This window comes from Taudactylus pleione, unplaced genomic scaffold (genome assembly GCF_031769625.1).
Source record: "Taudactylus pleione unplaced genomic scaffold, aTauple2 ptg000114l, whole genome shotgun sequence".
Classification (NCBI taxonomy): Eukaryota; Metazoa; Chordata; class Amphibia; order Anura; family Myobatrachidae; genus Taudactylus; species Taudactylus pleione.
In genome coordinates, this window is record NW_028284516.1 from 23,334,116 (window position 1) to 23,353,089 (window position 18,974).

An 18,974-nucleotide genomic window follows, 5' to 3' on the forward strand; every position below is an offset into this window, starting at 1 on the left:
ATCCATATTTGGAATTGAATTGCAAATGTAATTCACAATGTGAATTTACCATGAAGTCGCCTTGCGGGACAAAACTCGCACCTAATTGAATTCCGCCCAAAGGCTCTTTCAATATTAATGACCTTTGCAGTCAGATACTAATAATGATTAAGTTAGCTGATTCCATGTTAGTTTCACGTGAGTTTGTTACAATCTGAAAAACTGCAGAGACACAGAACAAATATAGGGTTTTAAAAAAAAATTTTTATAGGCAAAAAAATTACCTCAGATTAATTGGGGAAGATCACCAGAGCTAGGCGAATCAGAAAATAAATGGAGAACAAAGAATGTTATGCACAGAGAATAAAGAATCTGTAGCAGTGCACCGAATTCTGCAGCACAATGCAGAAAGGAAATTTTACTTTAGCAACATGATAAACTTCAATCGCTGCAGACTGCTTATTTTGGGATGCATTCTTTAGAGGGTGCCTTTTTGGAAACACATGTTGCATGTCCTCTACAGTAGCGTTGTTCGTGTACCATTACTTTTATGCCTTTTGCACCATCTAAATGTGGACCAGTGTAGTTACGATATATGTGTATTGTAAATTGAATTAGCTAAAAAATGGACAGATGTGGATACATAAAATAAAGAATGTATCCTTACTCATAAGATTATGCATCTAATGGTCTGTACTTTGGGATAGAATAATGACATTTTGAATTACTGAAGTAGTCCAAAAGTGATAGTAAGCAGTAAAATTGTCACTGTGGACAACTTGTGTGATTCTATCATGGACCATCATTTAGCATGGGGGCTGACATAACTTCGGTGAGTGAGGATGCACATCTGTGTCTGAGCACGGGAGATACGTACAGTATACAGCATTTGAGCATACGTTTGCATAATTTGTGCTCTTAACATGTTTGGAATAAGTGCTTTGTGCCCCATACCCACTGCTTATGCCATGCGTTTTAATAGTGTTTTGATTTTGCTAGTAAAATCCATGTATCCAGGTCTGATACTAGAAGCCATTGTTGCTAGTGTCATAATACTTACTGCCACTTTACTAGCATTCCCTTTTTCCTGGTATTTGGAATGCAGCTTTTTTAAACAGTGTGTTTACCATTAAGGAAGCCTATAGGGTGCTCAAGGCGCTAGTAAAAATGCTAATAGCAAATTCATGTTGAACGCGATGTGTGTTCTGTCATGTTTGTACTAGTTAATGAAACCAACTCTAGTGAGTAATTGGCCCTTCCGGAAGAATCATTTATGGGCTATCCCAATTCCCTTAATTATCCCACTAGTACAGAGACAAAGTAGTGGGCAGCTGGAAATTCAAACTACCTATATGTGTAATGTACCCTTTGTTATTATATCATCATTATTTTACCATCCATTTTCAGTACATAGGATTTGAAAAAGGTTAGTACAGCTGATTTATTCCCTACAACTATATTGATATAAGTAATTATAAAATAAAGTGCGACTCACATTTTTTATTTTAAAAAGTGAATTCAAAGTGTCTCTTTCTACTTTTGCAGCTAAGTATCTTCAGTGTTCTCTGTTTAGAATGAAAAATGTGCTATATTTTCCACACTCATCATATCAAAGACAGTATTTACAGTATAGTCCTGTGCTAAAGATATTCCTTCTTCGTTGAATCATTTTTTCATTACTAGAATAGAAATGTGCAAAGCAAATACTAAGAAATTAGACTGAATAGATCATGAGTGGATTGGGAGTTTCCAAAGAGCCAGAGCCACAGGTTGTGTAAGTCTGTATTATACTTAGTGATTGGATTTTTTTTTTTGTAGAATTCTTTTAAAACATGGTTAAGCTATTGCTGTGCTAATAATCTTGACTAATAAATATTACTTGTATCTATTATTATACATTAAGTAGTGGAGATGGGCAAACCAATTCAATAGATCATGGAAAGCAGCTGGATTTCAGCAATTCAGGAATAGGTCCAAATTCTCCTATAATTTGGTGAATAATTTACTCCCATGAGGAGAATCGGACCACTCGTAGTGCATCAAACGTAACTATTCTAGGTCCAGATTTATCAATGAATTATATTCTTGTTATTAATCTTAACTGGTGCTCCAACCAATCATCTCCTAGCTGTTATTTTTTCAAACACATGGCGGGAGCTGATTGGTTGGAGCACAATGTTATGGGTCATACACACTAGATGATAAAAGTGAATGATATGAACGATAATGATATTGTTCAACGATATGTCGTTCATATCGTCCAGTGTGTATGCACCAAATGACCAACACTGCGCGCTCCCGCGGGTCATTAGCAATGTTTGCTGTCGTGTAAACATACAGGCCAATCTGACGATATCGTCAGAAAGTGCCTGTTCAGGGATGCGGCACGATGACTTCAATGAATGATATTGTTAACGCCCCTTAAGATTAGTAATGAGTGATAACAAGAAAATTGTTTGATAATAAATCTGGACCTTAATTAGCAAACATCAGCAAGTGTCATATGTCTATAGCCCTATACATAGGGGGCTAACTGACTCTGGCATTCGTTCTTCCTGGATAGTTCTTGTGGAAAGTGTGTGTATATGCTATATTCGACACATATCCTAAATTATCACTATTAGTGACCTGGGACCTGACTTTTTTGTGGGCACTGAGTTCATTTATTATGCACAAAATGTCTCAGGCTCGGTACAAATATAGTTTTAGCACCACTGTATACCTTAATTTGTGCAAGGGGGTTTAGATTTTTGCAGAAACGCAAAGGTTTGTGGAGTAATATGGCGGTGTGCACAGAGGAATAGACGTTTGCACAGGTAAAGGAATTAAGCAGAGTAAGGTTATTTCTAGAAAAGTATGGGGTAGGCACACCAGTAAGCCCACTTTACAGAGCAATGCAAAACCAAGACGTCAGCATGCAGAGCGAGATTGTTGAAATAAGAAAAAGACAGGTGGAGATGATGCATTCTAGAGTTCTTCCTTACTGTGTGGAGGAACGCAGAGCCATTTTCACTGCGCAAAAAAATGGCGATTTTTTTTCAGGGTGGGGGCTTATGCCATACTTTTAATGGGACATAATGTGCACTTTCCAGCTGCTCCTTCATTTCTGCACTCCCATAATGCAATAAATAGTTTTACATACACAGAAAGACAAAGGCGATTCAATAGAGGGGTCCCATGTGCAGTCTCCGGGTCCCCTGCTCTCTCGTTGAAACATGCACAGAGTAGACTCTGGCACTCGAGTCTACTGGACAAGCGCAGATCTCCTGTTATATGGTGCGGGTGCCATTTTCCTGGTGATTTTTTTTTCTGTTCATGATCTTCGAGAAAATGGTACCCGCTACATTTTTCAGATAATTACAGTGCATCTGGCGAAAAGGTAAGTATATACTGTGGGTGCTGGATGTGGGGGTCTGGTGTGTTGCACCCATTATAAATACGCCCATGCAGAAAGACCAGATCATGGCTACACCTCATGAAATACAGCTGCAAACTATACACTAGCATCTGGGTTTGCAGGGAAGTGGGAAAACCTGAAGAGGCACACTAATGGTAAACATCAGATCAGTGTCCAGCATCCTGGCTCTTAGGAGCCATACCTTTTCATTTCACTTTTTTTTTTCTCTTACAATACCGCTCAATTTACCCTAATTTTTGTAGTAAATTATCATGAGGGGACATTGAGGTTATATTCATTATGTGCTGCCTATTTACTCTGCAAATTAAAGACCATATCGCCATCTTGCAGCGTTTTGCTCTGCACGTCAGCTATCCTAAATGACCTATTAATATTCTGCTGTTCCAGCAATGAGTAAAGGTTTGATAGTGCATTCAAGTCGGTAGTTATACTCAAATTGCGAGGTCCCAGAAGCTTGCCCACTAACATAAATAAATTACTAAAAAGACCTCAAGCTCAGTAACAGAGAGTGTATATTTTGTGTTTAATAATAAATGCCCACCTTACCTCACCCTGTGCTGCATTAGCTTTTAGTCAGATGTGCTGTCTATGTGCCAATTAAACACTTTTACATACCCATATCTCTCATAACAAAACAAAATAGGACATGGTTTTGGACATATTTTGAAACCCAACACAATTTCTTATGCTTCTTGAAACAGAACTAAAGCTCCAAAAGAATTGGAATTTTTAATGGCAAAACTGGCTTTTTGGCATATCTACTGTTTTTCTGGGATTTTCATAAGGGCTTTCACGCAGAAAGTAGGCCTGATTCTGAGTAGGACCCAAGTGGAAATGCGGAAGGATTTTGTGGCTATACCTGCATCTGAGCATGCACCAAATCAAGTACGCACATGGACGGTATTTGCTAGTGCATATGGATTGATCCATACATCAACGGAGCACACTATCCTTAAAATGGGCGTTTGTGGGTGAACGCACGAAACTGTTCCAGTTTGTGGGTGCATCGTGGGCAAGTATTCCGGCTTCCTTGGTCGATCGCAGCGTGCGGACGGACATTGGTCACCTGTTTCAGACAGATATTGTGAACCGAGTATGGTCTGGGTGCAGTTCCAGACACTTAGGATGATGGTTGCGACTGCTGTGGGTGGGAGAGGCTTCCACATGCAGATGCACAGATTTTTATTGTACATGGGCTGGTTCTCACATTAGCATAAGGAAGGAAGTAGGCTACCACGGCCAATCAGAAAAGCGGATGCGTCAGACTAAGAGTCAGACCCAGTGTGTAGATTGCACCCAAATAATGCCCACAGCACTCACTTAGAAATTAGCTTTCATTTCTCTGATAATACTAAATTGCTGATAGATTAATAGATGGTTGCTATGGCTTACAGCGCATCAATGTTATGAACTTATCCCATACTCTAATGTTATTGGCAAGCCAAGCTCATGCAGAATAGATTTGCTTATCTAGTGGTCTTGCTCCAAGCAAGTGAAAAGCCTGTAAGGGGGGTATTCAATTAGCCGGGGGGTTTCCCCCGTGACTAATTACCTTCAAAAATCCCCGCTGCATGGGGAAAGGCTATTCAATTAAATAGCCTTTTTCCCGCGCCAAAAAATCGTGATTCAGGAAACTGCGGACTCAATAAATTTTTACCCAGCGCGTGAACCCAATTTTGTGGTTTTCCCGCTGACTTTAGTCCGACTGCGGGGGCTTGCGTGCGGGGTAATCCCCACTAATAGGATTGCTCCGGCACAGCAATTAGCTGATTGCATACCCCCCTAAGTGTCCCATACAGCAAATATATGTTTCAAAATCCAGAAATGTGATTTCTTGTTTCCATTATGGCCATCTGCACTGATACTGTGAAGTTGCCAACCAAATTATGTATAAAAAATATATAGTTCCCCATTACTTTGATGAATATATGTCATACATGCCTACCCTCCCGGTTTTCGCGGGAGGCTCCTGATTTTTTGGGTAACCTCCGCCCCCGTTGAAGGGTAGGCATATCTCCAAGCTTCTGCCCACTTCCTAGTGAAGTGGGCAGAATGAGAATTCCCGCAGTGATCGTGGGTCTCTGTGTAGGGGGTGGGGCTTAAGACGGGATTCTACATGAATCACATCATTTAGCCCCGCCCTCTATGTAAATTTTAGCCAATCATGGTCAATTTTACCATGAGGGGGCGGGGCTTCATGATGCGAATCATCAGGCCCCCGTCGCCACCCTCCTGCTTCTCTTACCCGGGCTTCTCCCGGGAAGAGATATTAAAAGGTAGGCAACTATGATATATGTTTGCTATGGTATTCCAAGCTTTTTATCTATTGTTCATACCACATACAGTAGGAGTATGTTTACCTCCCGGGTGTGCAAGAATTAGAATATTCATCTTTATACTTTTTTGTTTTTAAACTGCAAAAATGAATGATGGAGGGTCCCTTTCTGAAACTCCCTTCTTCTGTGTTGTAGTGCACTTGATGAAGCCAGGACTTTCCACTAGGACAGTGTTGGCTAACCTTGACACTCCAGCTGTTATGGAACTACATAACCCAGCATGCACTGCTACAGTTTTGCTATTAGGGCATGCTAAAACTGTGGCAGGGCATGCTGGGATATATAGTTCCACAACAGCTGGGGTGTCAAGGTTAGCCAACACTGCACTAGGAAGAACCAGATTGACAGAATATAAAATTGGGACTGCCCGTAACTGTATAAAACTAGTGCCACACTCTGCCAAATTAATACCATTTGAAAGTCCTAGTGCCAACAGAGAACCTGCACTGGAACTTTAAAATTGTATTACTTCGACAGCGAGCATAATATTATAATTAGCACAGCAGTTGCTCTGGTTTGTAGGCCCGATTTAATGACAGTGGTATATACAGATTAAAAAATGTGACAAAGGTAACTGATTTTTGTATATAATGGATTTTTATGGAAGTGCTGAAAGTGCTCTGTTCCTAATTAATTAACAGTCCCTTAAGAGAGAAATAATATAGACAAGTATTACACAACATGGCATTCAACAGGTATATAGAGAAACTTGAGTTATTTCTTGATAATTGGCACTATTTATGTGGCGATAAATAACCGTACTTTTGTACTCAACATTGGGAGATTATTAGTAATAATATTTTTGGCAAGTTAACACATTAAATATCAGTCTTCACACTCGTATTTCTGGTTGTTAAATCTTGCCTGTTTTTTTTTTTCTTTGCTTTATTTTTATTTTTTTTAAGTAAGAAATGCAAAAACAATCTTTTATGCACAGCAAAATCTGTAGTGGTTTATAGCACAAAAAAAAAATATTCTCTTAATTTAAACCAACAAAGATCTCTGAAAAGAAAGCATTTACTTGAGTTGCATAACGATTCCAGTGTTGGTGAGCTTTGTAGTAGCAGTGTTATAATGCAATCCTTTACATTACTGGACCAGCTAACAGCAAAGTTGCACTTCTGCAACATAAGAAGTCTATACAAATCTTCCAAGCTGTGAAGGAAGTACTGTACCTGTGTCCTAATTAGTGGGTTCTCATTATATACTTTGTTTATATTCAGTCTTCTACCTAACATACAGTATGTACACATATAGGCTTTCTTAAAGCTCACAGTACCTCATTTCCATTTTTTTAATGCATGCATTGACATTTAATCCTTTCTTGTGCAAACTGTACATTGCTTTTTTAAATGTTCCAGAATACATCTACAATCATGGATTAAAGGATCAAGAATGTCAGGCATTTGCAGTACACTGGCTCTTAAGGGCTTTCATTATTACACGCTGCCGTTAAGTCATTATATGGTTCGTTATAAAAGGTAGTTCCTGAACTATTTAACTAAGCAGTTCTTCATGCCATGCAAAATTAATAGTTTTTGAGGCTTTTCCCTTTGAGTTCACAGACGTTACCAACCTCTAGTGCTTTTAAGAAAAAAAAAACGTCTTTATTGCTCTTTGAGCTAGTCACATGCTGGTCTCACGTGTCTGACAATAACCTATTTCACCAGTGTCTGGGTGGATTTCTGGGATAAATAAATGATTTTCTACTTTGCTTTCCTCCTGATTATTGTCTGGTTTACTGTCCTCTCCTGCCAGGTAAATGTCCTGAGTACAGTTTTGATTGATATTTTTCTGAAGAGAGAGAACATCAGTTCCTGCAGACATAGCGTTGCCATCATTTCTTTCTTCAGTGCAGTTGGTGTTGACATCCTCCTGAGTTTCGTGTTGTGCACCACATACCTGTATGAAGTCATCGTCCTCTGTATTAATTTCTGTAAAGCTGCTCCTCTTCTTTGAAGAGAGTGAAATAAGTTTGGGGTTTCGAGAAGGTGACGTTGAATGTCTTGAAAATTCACCTGATGGTTCAGTTTGCGTCTGTGTTGGTTGCTCTGGTGAAGAATAGTCTTGCAGAAAAACTGTACTTAGCTGAAGATGAGTGTATAATGGGTGGTCTATGGTACTTAGTGGCAACGTGCTTGTAATTTTTGTCGGATTTTGGGGAGCGCTGCTATTTGGTTTGAAATTAACTTTCAGGGATCTAGCCTTAAGTGGGTTGTTCATTTTCTGCGAACTCTGGCCATCGTCCAGTTCATTACTGACCTGCTCTTGCAGAATTATTTTTGGGGTTCCACTATCACTTCTGGGAGATGCCTCAGATAATTTATATTCAAAGGTGACATCTTTGGGAGCAAAACCTGTAAATTTTGAACGTGGCAGTAACTGAGACACTTTGACCTCTTGACTACCTTCCTCAGGCACGGGATATGAAGGAAACCTGGTTTCGAGGTTACATCCTTGAAATGGTGTCAGAGGAGACCTTTCTGCTTCTGTAAAATCTGTTGCACAGCTAGCAAAGCTATCAATGCTGGAAACACTTCTCATGTCCGTTATTATATCTTTTGGAGCAACGGACAGCTGGTTTCTCTTTGAAGAAACATCCTCCATTTCTATTTCCTCCTCATATGCAGGAGGAATAACAGACTGCTCGTGGTATGCAGAGTTAACACTGGGGTGTGAATGTGTTTTGGTGATCTCATTGTACAGCTCTTCTAGCTTCTGGGCACTGAGATGCTGTGGGCTGGAAGAGGTGTTTAATAGTTCCTGAGAGTCATTTTGGCTGACCTCCTGGTATTTATTGTCGAATGATTTGTTTGAACTTGTTTCAGACATTGTCCTACGTGCCCATTTCCATCGGCTTGGGGACAAATGGTTATCATTAGCTTTCTCTACTTTATTAGTTCCGTCAGCGGACTTATCTACGACAATATCGATCAGCTCCATGCTGCGAGCAAATGCGTCTTTCAGATTCATGGACACAATGCTTCCGTTTCTTTTTGCTCTTTCAAGGGCTTCTCTCCTCTTTATTGCTTTCTCCTGCCTCTTCTGCTCTTTGTAAAACTCTGAGAAATTGTTAACTATGATTGGGATAGGCAACGCTATCACTAACACTCCAGCAATGCAACAAAGACCGCCCACTATTTTGCCAAGCAACGTCTTGGGATATATATCTCCGTACCCAACAGTTGTCATGGTTATGGTTGCCCACCAAAAAGATGCAGGTATACTTGTAAATTTTGTAGCATCTTCATCTTTCTCTGCAAAAAATACCAAACTAGAAAATATCATTATACCCATTGCTAAAAATAATATCAATAATCCCAACTCATTATAACTTCTCCTGAGTGTAAATCCTAGTGACTGTAGACCTGTTGAATGCCTGGCAAGTTTGAGGATACGCAATATTCTCATAATTCTGAATATCTGAACCACCCGGCGGACGTTTTGAAACTGAAGAACACTCTTGTTGGATTCTGTAAGGAAAATTGTAACATAGTATGGCAAAATGGCCAATAAATCAATTATGTTCAGTGGTCCTTTAAAAAACTTCCACTTGTTTGGGGAAGAGAGCAAGCGTAGAAGATACTCCATTGTGAACCAAGCAATGCATACGGCTTCAACATGTGCCAGCTGTGGGTTGTCAGTTGGATGTCCAAACTCATCTGGCACTTGCAAATCAGGTAGCGTGTTCAATGATAATGCGATGGTCGAAAGCACAATAAACAGGATTGATATAATCGCCAAAATCTGAAAGACAAGATAAAAAGTTATATTTACTATGGGTACATTTATATGCATTATATAATAAAATAAACATGGTTTACAGTATGTAGAGGCAAGAATTGTTTTCTAATTTTCTGAAATGTTTTCAACCATGTGTGTATAGGCTTGTATAAACATAGCTGCTTCATTGCTTATTCTTCAATGCAAAAAAATCAATTGTATGACACCAAAATGAAATGGACAGTAATACTAGGCTTAAGCCGCGTATCCACTTGGCGACTGAAAACGTTTGAATGATTACGACATCATAATTGTTCAATCGTTCTTCATCCTGTAGGTGCCCACACTGAACGATATGTCCCCGGACATGCCCAATCTGTCGTTATCGGCAGATTGACCGGCATTTTCGGGTGATGATTGCTGTCAGAAACGACCAGCGGGAGCACGCATCGCTGGTCGTTTTCGACATTTTCATACCCGATTCATGCACGATTAATGAGCGATTGAACGATCAATGTCATTATCGTTCAATCGCTCATTTTAATCGGCAAGTTGATAAGCGGCTCTACATAAACCATTGCAGCTAAATTTAAAGTCAAAGGGAAGTATGGATGGATACAGTAGCAGTTCCTTGCAGATTGCAGATTCTATTTCCTCTCCTTCCACTAGCAAGCTCAGACTCAACTCTCTATTCTAGTCATGACATATTGCCTTAAAGGACATGTATGCTGATTTGGTAAGCATGACAATAGCTTGGCCTAAGAATTTTCCACTCAGACCAGACATTCTATCACATGGTACCTTCTTCGACCAGGGTCTGAGGGACTTGGCTTTGATGAGAAACCCATGATTCTTATATTAAATGATCTTGCAGGGTTAGTAATAGAGACTATTACCCCTTTCAAATTGCAAATGCGTGGGTCACACCCGGATTTGTACACGCGTCCATCCCGGGTGCGACCCGCCTGAGACCCCTTTCAGACTGGCGGCCCGACCCAGCAAAAATGCCGGGTCGAAGACGTCACTGTCATCACTGCTGAGCCGGCGCTTGGAGGGAATCGGTATGAAATACAGATGGAGGAGAAGCCGGATGTCAGTACAGTGACAGCAGCATTCTGATGGTTGGAATCTCGACAGGGGAACGGTGAGTAATGTTCCCCTGACCTATTTACCCCCAACCTTCCTTTTTTGTACCCTCATACTAACCCTCCCTACCCAGTACCCTAACTCTCCTGGTAAGTGCCTAAACCTAACCCTCCCCCCTTAGTGCCTAACCTCCCCCCTCCTGCAGCCTAACCCTAAGTCCCCATGGGGTGCCTAAACCTAACCCTCTCCCTCCCCCCCGTGGCTGATACCTTGCCCGGATCTCCTTACGATCGAGATGCCGGCAGCATTGCAAAAACAGTTTAATAAAAGGGAGCTTAAAGGAGATGTCCACCCAAATACATTATTATTAAAAAGTCATCCCTCAAGAATCAGAACAACTGGAGGATGAATCCTGGGGTGTTTCGGGATAAACGCACTACCTCTGCAAATGCAACACATGCACTTTTCTATGATAGCTAATGGAGCGTACACACGGTCAGATTTGTCAGACTTGTCAGATTTGTCAGATGAACGATTGAACGATCTGAACGATTTGACCAAAGTTTTGAACGATTTGAACGATTGAACGATTTTTGACTGCATTAAAATGAATGGAATCGTCCAAGTCTGACTGCAAACCCATCAGATGTCAGATATCGTTATCTGACAAACGGGAACGCGCATCGTTGATCGTCCATCGTTCAGGCATGTCAGATATGTCAGATTTTCCTTCAGATATGAACGACTGAACGATTTTTAAATCGTTATCGTCCATATCTGAAGAAAAAATCTGATCGTGTGTATGCACCATAATTCTCACACAGCATGATTCCTACAAAGGGGCTATATCCAACTAAATCAAGAGAACTAGCCATTAGTAATAAACTTCCACATCACAAACTCTGCTCTGACCTGGGATTTTGAATACCGGTCCAACTCAGCTGCGACCCAGGTCAGACCCCTTTCACACTGCACCTTCGACCAGGGTTATTCCCGGGTTGGCCCAGTTCACACTGAACCCGGGTCAGCCATGTAAAACTCTATGGATGTCATTAAAAATTGACTTTTTCAGGCTCACAAAGATAAGATCACAAAAGGGAGGGGCGGGGACTGCTCTCAGCATTGCAGGAATCATGGCTGATGGATTATCACTGTGTAGTCCGGAGTTCATGAGTGTTTGTGCTTTACTGCTGTTTGATTTAGCCAGTGAGAGCATGATGCAGCTTCTGACAGCATAGTGTACAGTTCACTTCTTCACTCCAATTAGCCATCACTGTAATGACAGTAGTGCTATTAGCCCCCTCCAGGCTGCCAGAATACTGCCTCTGCTGTTGTCTGCAGTGCGTTGTCTGTGTGTTTGGCTGCTGATATCATCAAGTGAGACCCAGGAACATTCAATCAGTGGTGTTTGCTGAGTCCCGGGTTGGATAACCCGGGTTGGGCCCGTTCACACTGCACATCAACCCGGAAATTTTTCTGTTGGCGCGTTCACACTGCACTTTGACCTGGGTCAACCCGGCAATATACCAGGTTACTTTTATGATGTGAAAGGGGTATAAGTGTGTGCTGTCAGTTAACAAAAGGCTTCAGACCAGTGATTCCCAACCTCGGTCCTCAAGGCACACTAACAGTCCTGGTTTTAGTGATATCCATGCTTGAGCACAGATGGTTAAATCAAAATAACTGAGGTACTAATTAAGTCATCTTTGCTCAAACATGGTTATCCTAAAAACCTGGACTGTTAGTGTACCTTGAGGACTGTGGTTGGGAACCCCTGCTTCAGACTAATACCTCTTTTCCACCAAAAACCCAGGTCCGACCTGGGTTTTTGGACATGGTTCCAACCCTGATCAGATCCAGGTCAGACCCATTTACACTGCACCTTTGATCTGCGTTACTCCCAGGTCAGCCCTGTTCACACTGAACTCAGGTCTGCCCTGCTAAACCTGTGAGGTCATAAAAAGTGGGAGGTGACTGCTCCACAACCACCAATCCGCTCATTTTAGGCATGACCCAGGTCAGATAACCCGGGTTGCACCGTTTACACTGCACCATTACCTGGGTCCATCCTGGGTCCAACCCTGGTAGCTACCTGGGTTGGATTGCAGGGTCACTTGACCCAGGTTATTTTTCAGGGACCCTTTTACACTGAGCTGCGACCCGGGTAGACCCAGCAAAAACCCAGGTTTTTGCTCTGGTGTAAAAGGGGTATAACAAAAAAATCCTTAATAACATCTATCCTTACACACTGTGTAAACTGATAAGTTTATTAAATGAACAATTAATGAAATGTGAAAAAAAACAACAATATGTATTTTCACACAGAAACTATAACAAAGTTCAGTCTACAAAAGTAACAAGTCAAGGAATACACCTAGTAAATTACTATCAACCCTGACTAATGACAGCAGTCTATAAATGCTGCATTTCAGAAATGAACATGAATGATGTTACATTTACATTATAGGTGTGGTAATACATTTTGTAAGCAGTGAAATAATTGCACACATAAGCACAATATTTCCATAAGTCTGCACGCTTTAGTAGACAGCATGATTACTAATTCCTTATTGTTATTCCTAACCAATAGTTATTCCTAAAATGAAACCAGTACAATATGTGCCTCTGGTTGCATTGGCTTCACTACTGTATAACACGCCGGCAAAATAAAATGTATCAATACACTTGGTTTTGTGAAACTCAGTAATAAAGTACAGTACTATGCCAGCTTATGTGCACGGTCTGCAGAATCATAGCCTACATTAATTGCATTATTTACAGGTATTATTGTAGTCTTCTGCCTGCTGGGAAAGCTCAAAGCTCGGCAGAAGAAAAATGTTAAAATATAAATGGCAGATCAATAGCATCTGCTGGTTTTGCAGCATTTAACAACTTCAGCATATACAGAAATATGACTACGCATTGTAATAATATAATTAAATACAGCATATTGCTTGCAGTTATTTACAGCACATAACGGAGGGAAGAGGACACAAATTAGAAGTGTAACGTACATTTTATTTTATTCTAATCAGACTTTGGTTAAAGTATTTAAGGGAATAAACAAAATATCTTCCCTCACATCGCCCCCAAAGGTTCAAAATGAAATGAAATAAGCTGCCTAATTCAGAGTAGTATGCAAATCCAATGGTTTGCCTACTACGCCGATGATAGAAGATCGGCGAGATCTCTTGCCGTTTAGGGGCAGAAAGTGGGCGGGGCTGGCCAGCGTTCCCAAAAACGGGTGTGTTGCCGGTTTCTGGGAGTGCAAAGGCAAGGGTCTGCATCTTCTGATGCAGATTTCCTGGCCTCAGCTACGGTTCTGAGACGGTCACCATAACCAGATGGGCGAAGGTCTCGCAACTGATCTGACGGTTGCCTATCACACAAGCATTCAGGAGGCGCCTGTTTACACCAGGCACCTCCTGCTGCATTACAATATATTGCCAAGGACACAGCAGCTATACTAACAGCACACAACTCTGAATCATGCGCAAAGACCATTGTCTTGTATAGAGCGTAAATTTATAGTAATTTTCACAGAACTTAAACTGTAAGGTGAGTTTTAATAAAATATGGGGCAAATGTATGAAGCAGCTGGCTCCGGGCGTAATTTGTCTGGACCTGCTTCACTGCCGGACTGCGGTGAAGCGTGTGCAGCTACCGGCTACATGTATTAATGTGGATGTTTTCAGTATTGTAGAGCGTTATATCACCTGTCTGGTGATCTGCACTCTCCCAAAGTTGGCTCTCCTCTTTGATGTTGAAATTCTGACTGTGTATGCACCACTTGTGTGTTAACAACACAACAAACTTTTTTGACACAATAAAAAGATGGCCAATGGACAGATAAATGAGAGACTGCAGCAACGCCACGCTGAAGTTGGCAAAATCGAAAAAGGTAAGAATTGGACATTGACTGGCCACATCGCCACATACATTTAAAACAGGCACCAAAAATTACAGGGGTGCTATGCATTCCCATCATTTAACGTAGATAACTGCATTAATGCATGGGAGAGAACGGTAACTGCGGCACTTAATGTGTGCACTTACCGTTTTCTCACCTATAGCCGCTTCATACATCTCTCCCTATATTAGTATGACCATTTTTTCTACATCTGAAATACAAAAAACGTATACAGTTACCAGCCCGACACCACAATGTCGACAGTTATTAAGTCGAGATTGTTGAAATGTCAACATGTCCACACCTGCAGAATTTCGACATGCCGACATTAGGGTTTGGCTGCGGGAGGGGGGTTAGCATACTCACCACAGATGACTCCACTGGAACTCCGCGTCAGCTGACCGGTGGACACAAGACACCGCTGGAACTGCCGGAGAAGGTAAGTGGAGCCGCTGTACCACCAGGGCTGTTCTGTTGACATTCTTCTAACCATGTCAACATTTTCAGTGTTGACATGATGAACATCAATATGAAAACAAATCCAACTCCCAAAAACAAGCAGTAGTTTAGATGTCCCAATGAAGAGTTAAGGGCCCCATACACGGTGCGATATGCACCTTGCAATCCGGCGGCCGACATATTGGGCGGTCCCCACACATGGAGCGAAATGGTGGCCGACCTCCTGATATGCCGGGACCCTCCTCCCCCGCCCATATAGCGCTGCATGGGATTGTTCATCGATCCCCCAAATCATTTGAACAGGCAGAAAGATCAGGAGGAGCGACAGACGACCCCACGGGAGCGTGCAGTGGGTGATATCATGCCCACACACGGAACGATATAGCGGCGATATCGTTAAAACCGTCGGAGCGGCCGCTGCATCTCTCCGTGTGTGGGGTCCTTAGGAAAATTTTACCATCAGTAAACCTTTGTTTTTTCGAGAAACCCTCGAGCTGTTCACGGGTATAATATCTGGTCTCTTTATGTGTTACAGTGGTCATAGCTGATGTTGATATGTGTAGTATGCAGGCTCATAATTAAAGTATAACTGACGTTCAGCTGAAGAAATCCAAACTTGAGATATAAACTAGAGCAGTAATTCTCAAACTCGGTCCTCAGGACCCCAAACAGTGCATGTTTTCCACATCTCACAGAATCACAAGTGAAATAATTAGCTCCACCTGTGGATCATTTAAAATGTGTCAGTGAGTAATGAATACACCTGTGCTCCTGCTGGGTGACCTGGAAAACGTGACCTTGTGGGGTCCTGAGGACCGAGTTTGAGAACCACTGAACTAGAGGCAAACAAGTTGATAATGAAAAAATAATTTTAGATTAATTTAAGATATTTTATAAATATAATTTTAGATTTTAGATAAAGAATAATTTAACACTACCTGACATCAGCAGGGCAGGTGTATTTGAGTTAAGGAAGGAGATGGCCAAAAAGGCTGAGATCAAACCATACTTGTCTACTATTCTGGAATGTCTGGAAAACTACCAAATCTTGGCGAGTTCTCCCTGACACCTGAAAGAGCAAGGAACACTTTTGGATCCCACCCGGCAGGGAGCTTGATGATGCAGTTCGCTGCAATGACATCATCATGACCCAGCACACCGCGCCACGATACTGCAATTTCCTGCTTTACACCATGGGGGCGTGGCCATAATTAAGCAAGTAACGTAACCACGCCTTCTGCGCTTGCTACTTGGACAAGAGTGGATTTTTCAAAAGTCGGCAAGTAGGTTTTAAAGTAAAAATTGCGCAAGAGCAAATATGGTAGCATTGGGATAGGTGATGCAGACAGTGCTCAGCATTAATCAAATGGGTGAAAAATTAAGAATGAGCACAGAACAGGAATAACTAGTTCATTCAAATAAAAATTTCAGAAAACACAGCACATATATGGTTACAAATTCTAGTAGTTGCCCAAACTAAGCAGGTGAACTTGTATGAATATATTTAGAATGTAATTATAACATGATGAGTACAACGCATTGCTGGTCTGTGAATCTGGGAGAAAATAGTAATCGGAATAATACAGGGGAAGAGACTATACTGATAGATATTCATGAAGACAAAATACTCAATGGAGTAGAAATCATTGTATAGAATTTCACTTATTAACGCCATTAAAGACAGCAGCAAAGTCTTCATTATGGGTGATTTTTACTACTCCCATATTAAATGGGACAGTAAATCTAGTGGTTCTGGCAAATTAAGCACATTTACCTAATTTAAAAAGCAATTACCTTTGTCAAGTAGTTGAATAAGTAACTAGAATGAGAGCACGACTTTGCTTGGTATTATATTATAGGACAGATAATAAATTAAACATACTGGTTATCACACTGTGACATGTAGCCAAGTTGTCAAGTATGGATCTTCAAAAACCAGGTATTTTGGGGAGACTTAATGCAGAAATGCTGTATACTTTCAGAAAGCATGGAGATCAAGCTAGATGTTTTAAATAATATCTTTTATACACAAGTTCCAAAACTGATAGAAAAATTAGTTATCTTTACTATGATTTATGGGCAGGAGTAAGAGTAGCTCATAAGTCTGCCTCATATTCAGAGTTGGACACCTCTATGTGGCCGCACTGCCCCCACCCATTCAATGGCGTATTTATAATAAGTGCAGGGCGTGCGGTGCACACGGGCCCCTGGGTCCAGGGGGGCCCACATAGCACACCCTGCGCACATATATAATTACACTTACCTCTCCGCAGTCTCCAGAGTGCAGCTCTGCAGAAAAGGGCTGCAGCAGGTCAGGGAAAATGGCAGCGGCCATTTTCCCGGTGACTTGTGCATGCGCAGTAGAGATGTCCCCTGGAATAAGGCACAGGCACCATTTACTAGAGACCCCTGCTAATTTAATTATAGAGAGACGTCTTATAATTAAATTAGGACTCAGTGATTATTATTTGAAAGGATTGCAGGAGCTAATATGATTAAAGGACCAATATAATATATTGAGCACTAATTGTCCGGAACAATCCCTCTCCTCTCTTAAAAACGTCCATGCGTCCATTCATGTGCTAAAATAGCACTCATCATGCATTTACACCATCACTATACCTAATGCAAGAAAGCTGTCTGATGCAGAGCCGGATTGCCAACAAGACGTTACAGGTGTGCGCTAGGGCCCTATGGTCTAAAAGGGCCTGATTCCCGTCTGCCACTGCTAGGCCCAGTGACAGGAGCTACAAGGGGGACACTTGTATCCGGATCCCGAGATACCAAATGGCCCCAGCTACTCGGTCCACCCCTTCCCAGACACGGGCATGATGGCAGACGTGGGCAAGATGCTAACAGCGACTGCATCAAAAGGCGCAGAACCGCTCACACAGTACGCCATACTCAGGCGGAGAAACTGCACCTGCCATAGAGCTGGTGCAAGTTTTGGTGGTGCACTGATAATGTGTCTAAAGACACACAGATACAGATTTGCCCCGCCACAAGACACTGTAAGTTGGGGCATTATATTCACAAAATCGGCCGCAGCATTAACAAAAAGACGGGTTTGCGGCAAAAGATGTGGCCACGTCTGCATGCGATTCGGAATCAGCCCCTAAGTGTCATACACTTCATGCACGGCAAGAGTTTTGGACCTAGCTCTGCCAAATTTGACATGGTAGTGTAGTTTGACCAGGATTGGGTTTTTGCCTAGGTTTGAACTTTGTCAGGGCCACACACAGGGCCTGATTCAGAGCTGGACGCTCTGACAAGAGCGCTCACTCTGAATCAGGGCCCTCCTACCTAAAATTGGAGGGGCCTCCTGGCCGCCCACAGCTTATGCGAGCAGCCAAAAAGACGGTCACGATGGTCAAGACCATCGCGACCATCGGGCTTGCAATGAGACCCTGCAGTAGGGTCTCGCTGCCGCAAGCCCAGGAGTGCTTTTGGCTCTATCAGAGCCAAAAGCACTCCCACTGACATCACTAGTGATGTCAGTGGGGCCGGCCCCAGACGGAAGGCGTTCCCATGGGAACGCCTCCGTCTGGGCAGCAACGCCCCTGGCACGCCCCCCAAAGGGGGCGTGCTGTCATTCACCATCGACAACACGCCCCCTTTGGTGCAAGACCCATAGCAACGGCTTGGCCGTCGCTATGCGGGTCTCGCGCATGCGCACGACGGAGCTCCCTCCGTCGTGCGCATGCGCACTAGGGCACCATCGACCTGCTTGTGAGCGCTCAGCGTTCGCGAGCGGGTCTGAATCAGGCCCACAGTACCTAAAAATGGGGACACTCTAAAGGTGCGTCATTATCGTTCATCGAGTAAACATGCAGGCCAACCTGACGGTGTCAGGTTGCTGCATGTTGGGGAATGGGGGAGAAAGAGCCCGGCACTGAATAATATCGTTAATGATATTATTCAGCGGGTGTGCTCAATTTCATGAACGACATTGAGCACACCCTGCCGGGGACACACTAGACGATATCGCTCAGGGAGCATATTGTCTAGTGTGTACGCTACTTTAAATTACACAGGTTCCGGGGACGGCTCCAGTGGAAATTGG

The 18,974-nt window shown here is 42.2% G+C and overlaps 1 protein-coding gene across 2 annotated transcripts in view; it reads right to left on the bottom strand.

Annotated features, from left to right (window-relative positions):
* Positions 1 to 6,357: 6,357 nt before the first annotated feature.
* KCNB2 (potassium voltage-gated channel subfamily B member 2) overlaps positions 6,358 to 18,974 on the bottom strand; it is a 302,495-nt gene continuing 289,878 nt past the window's right edge. For both annotated transcript variants that reach the window (XM_088471445.1, XM_088471446.1), the window contains one exon: positions 6,358 to 9,480. In XM_088471445.1, coding sequence (XP_088327571.1) covers positions 7,360 to 9,480 — 2,121 coding nt within the window. In that variant the 3' untranslated portion in view covers positions 6,358 to 7,359. The remainder of the gene's footprint in view (positions 9,481 to 18,974) is intronic.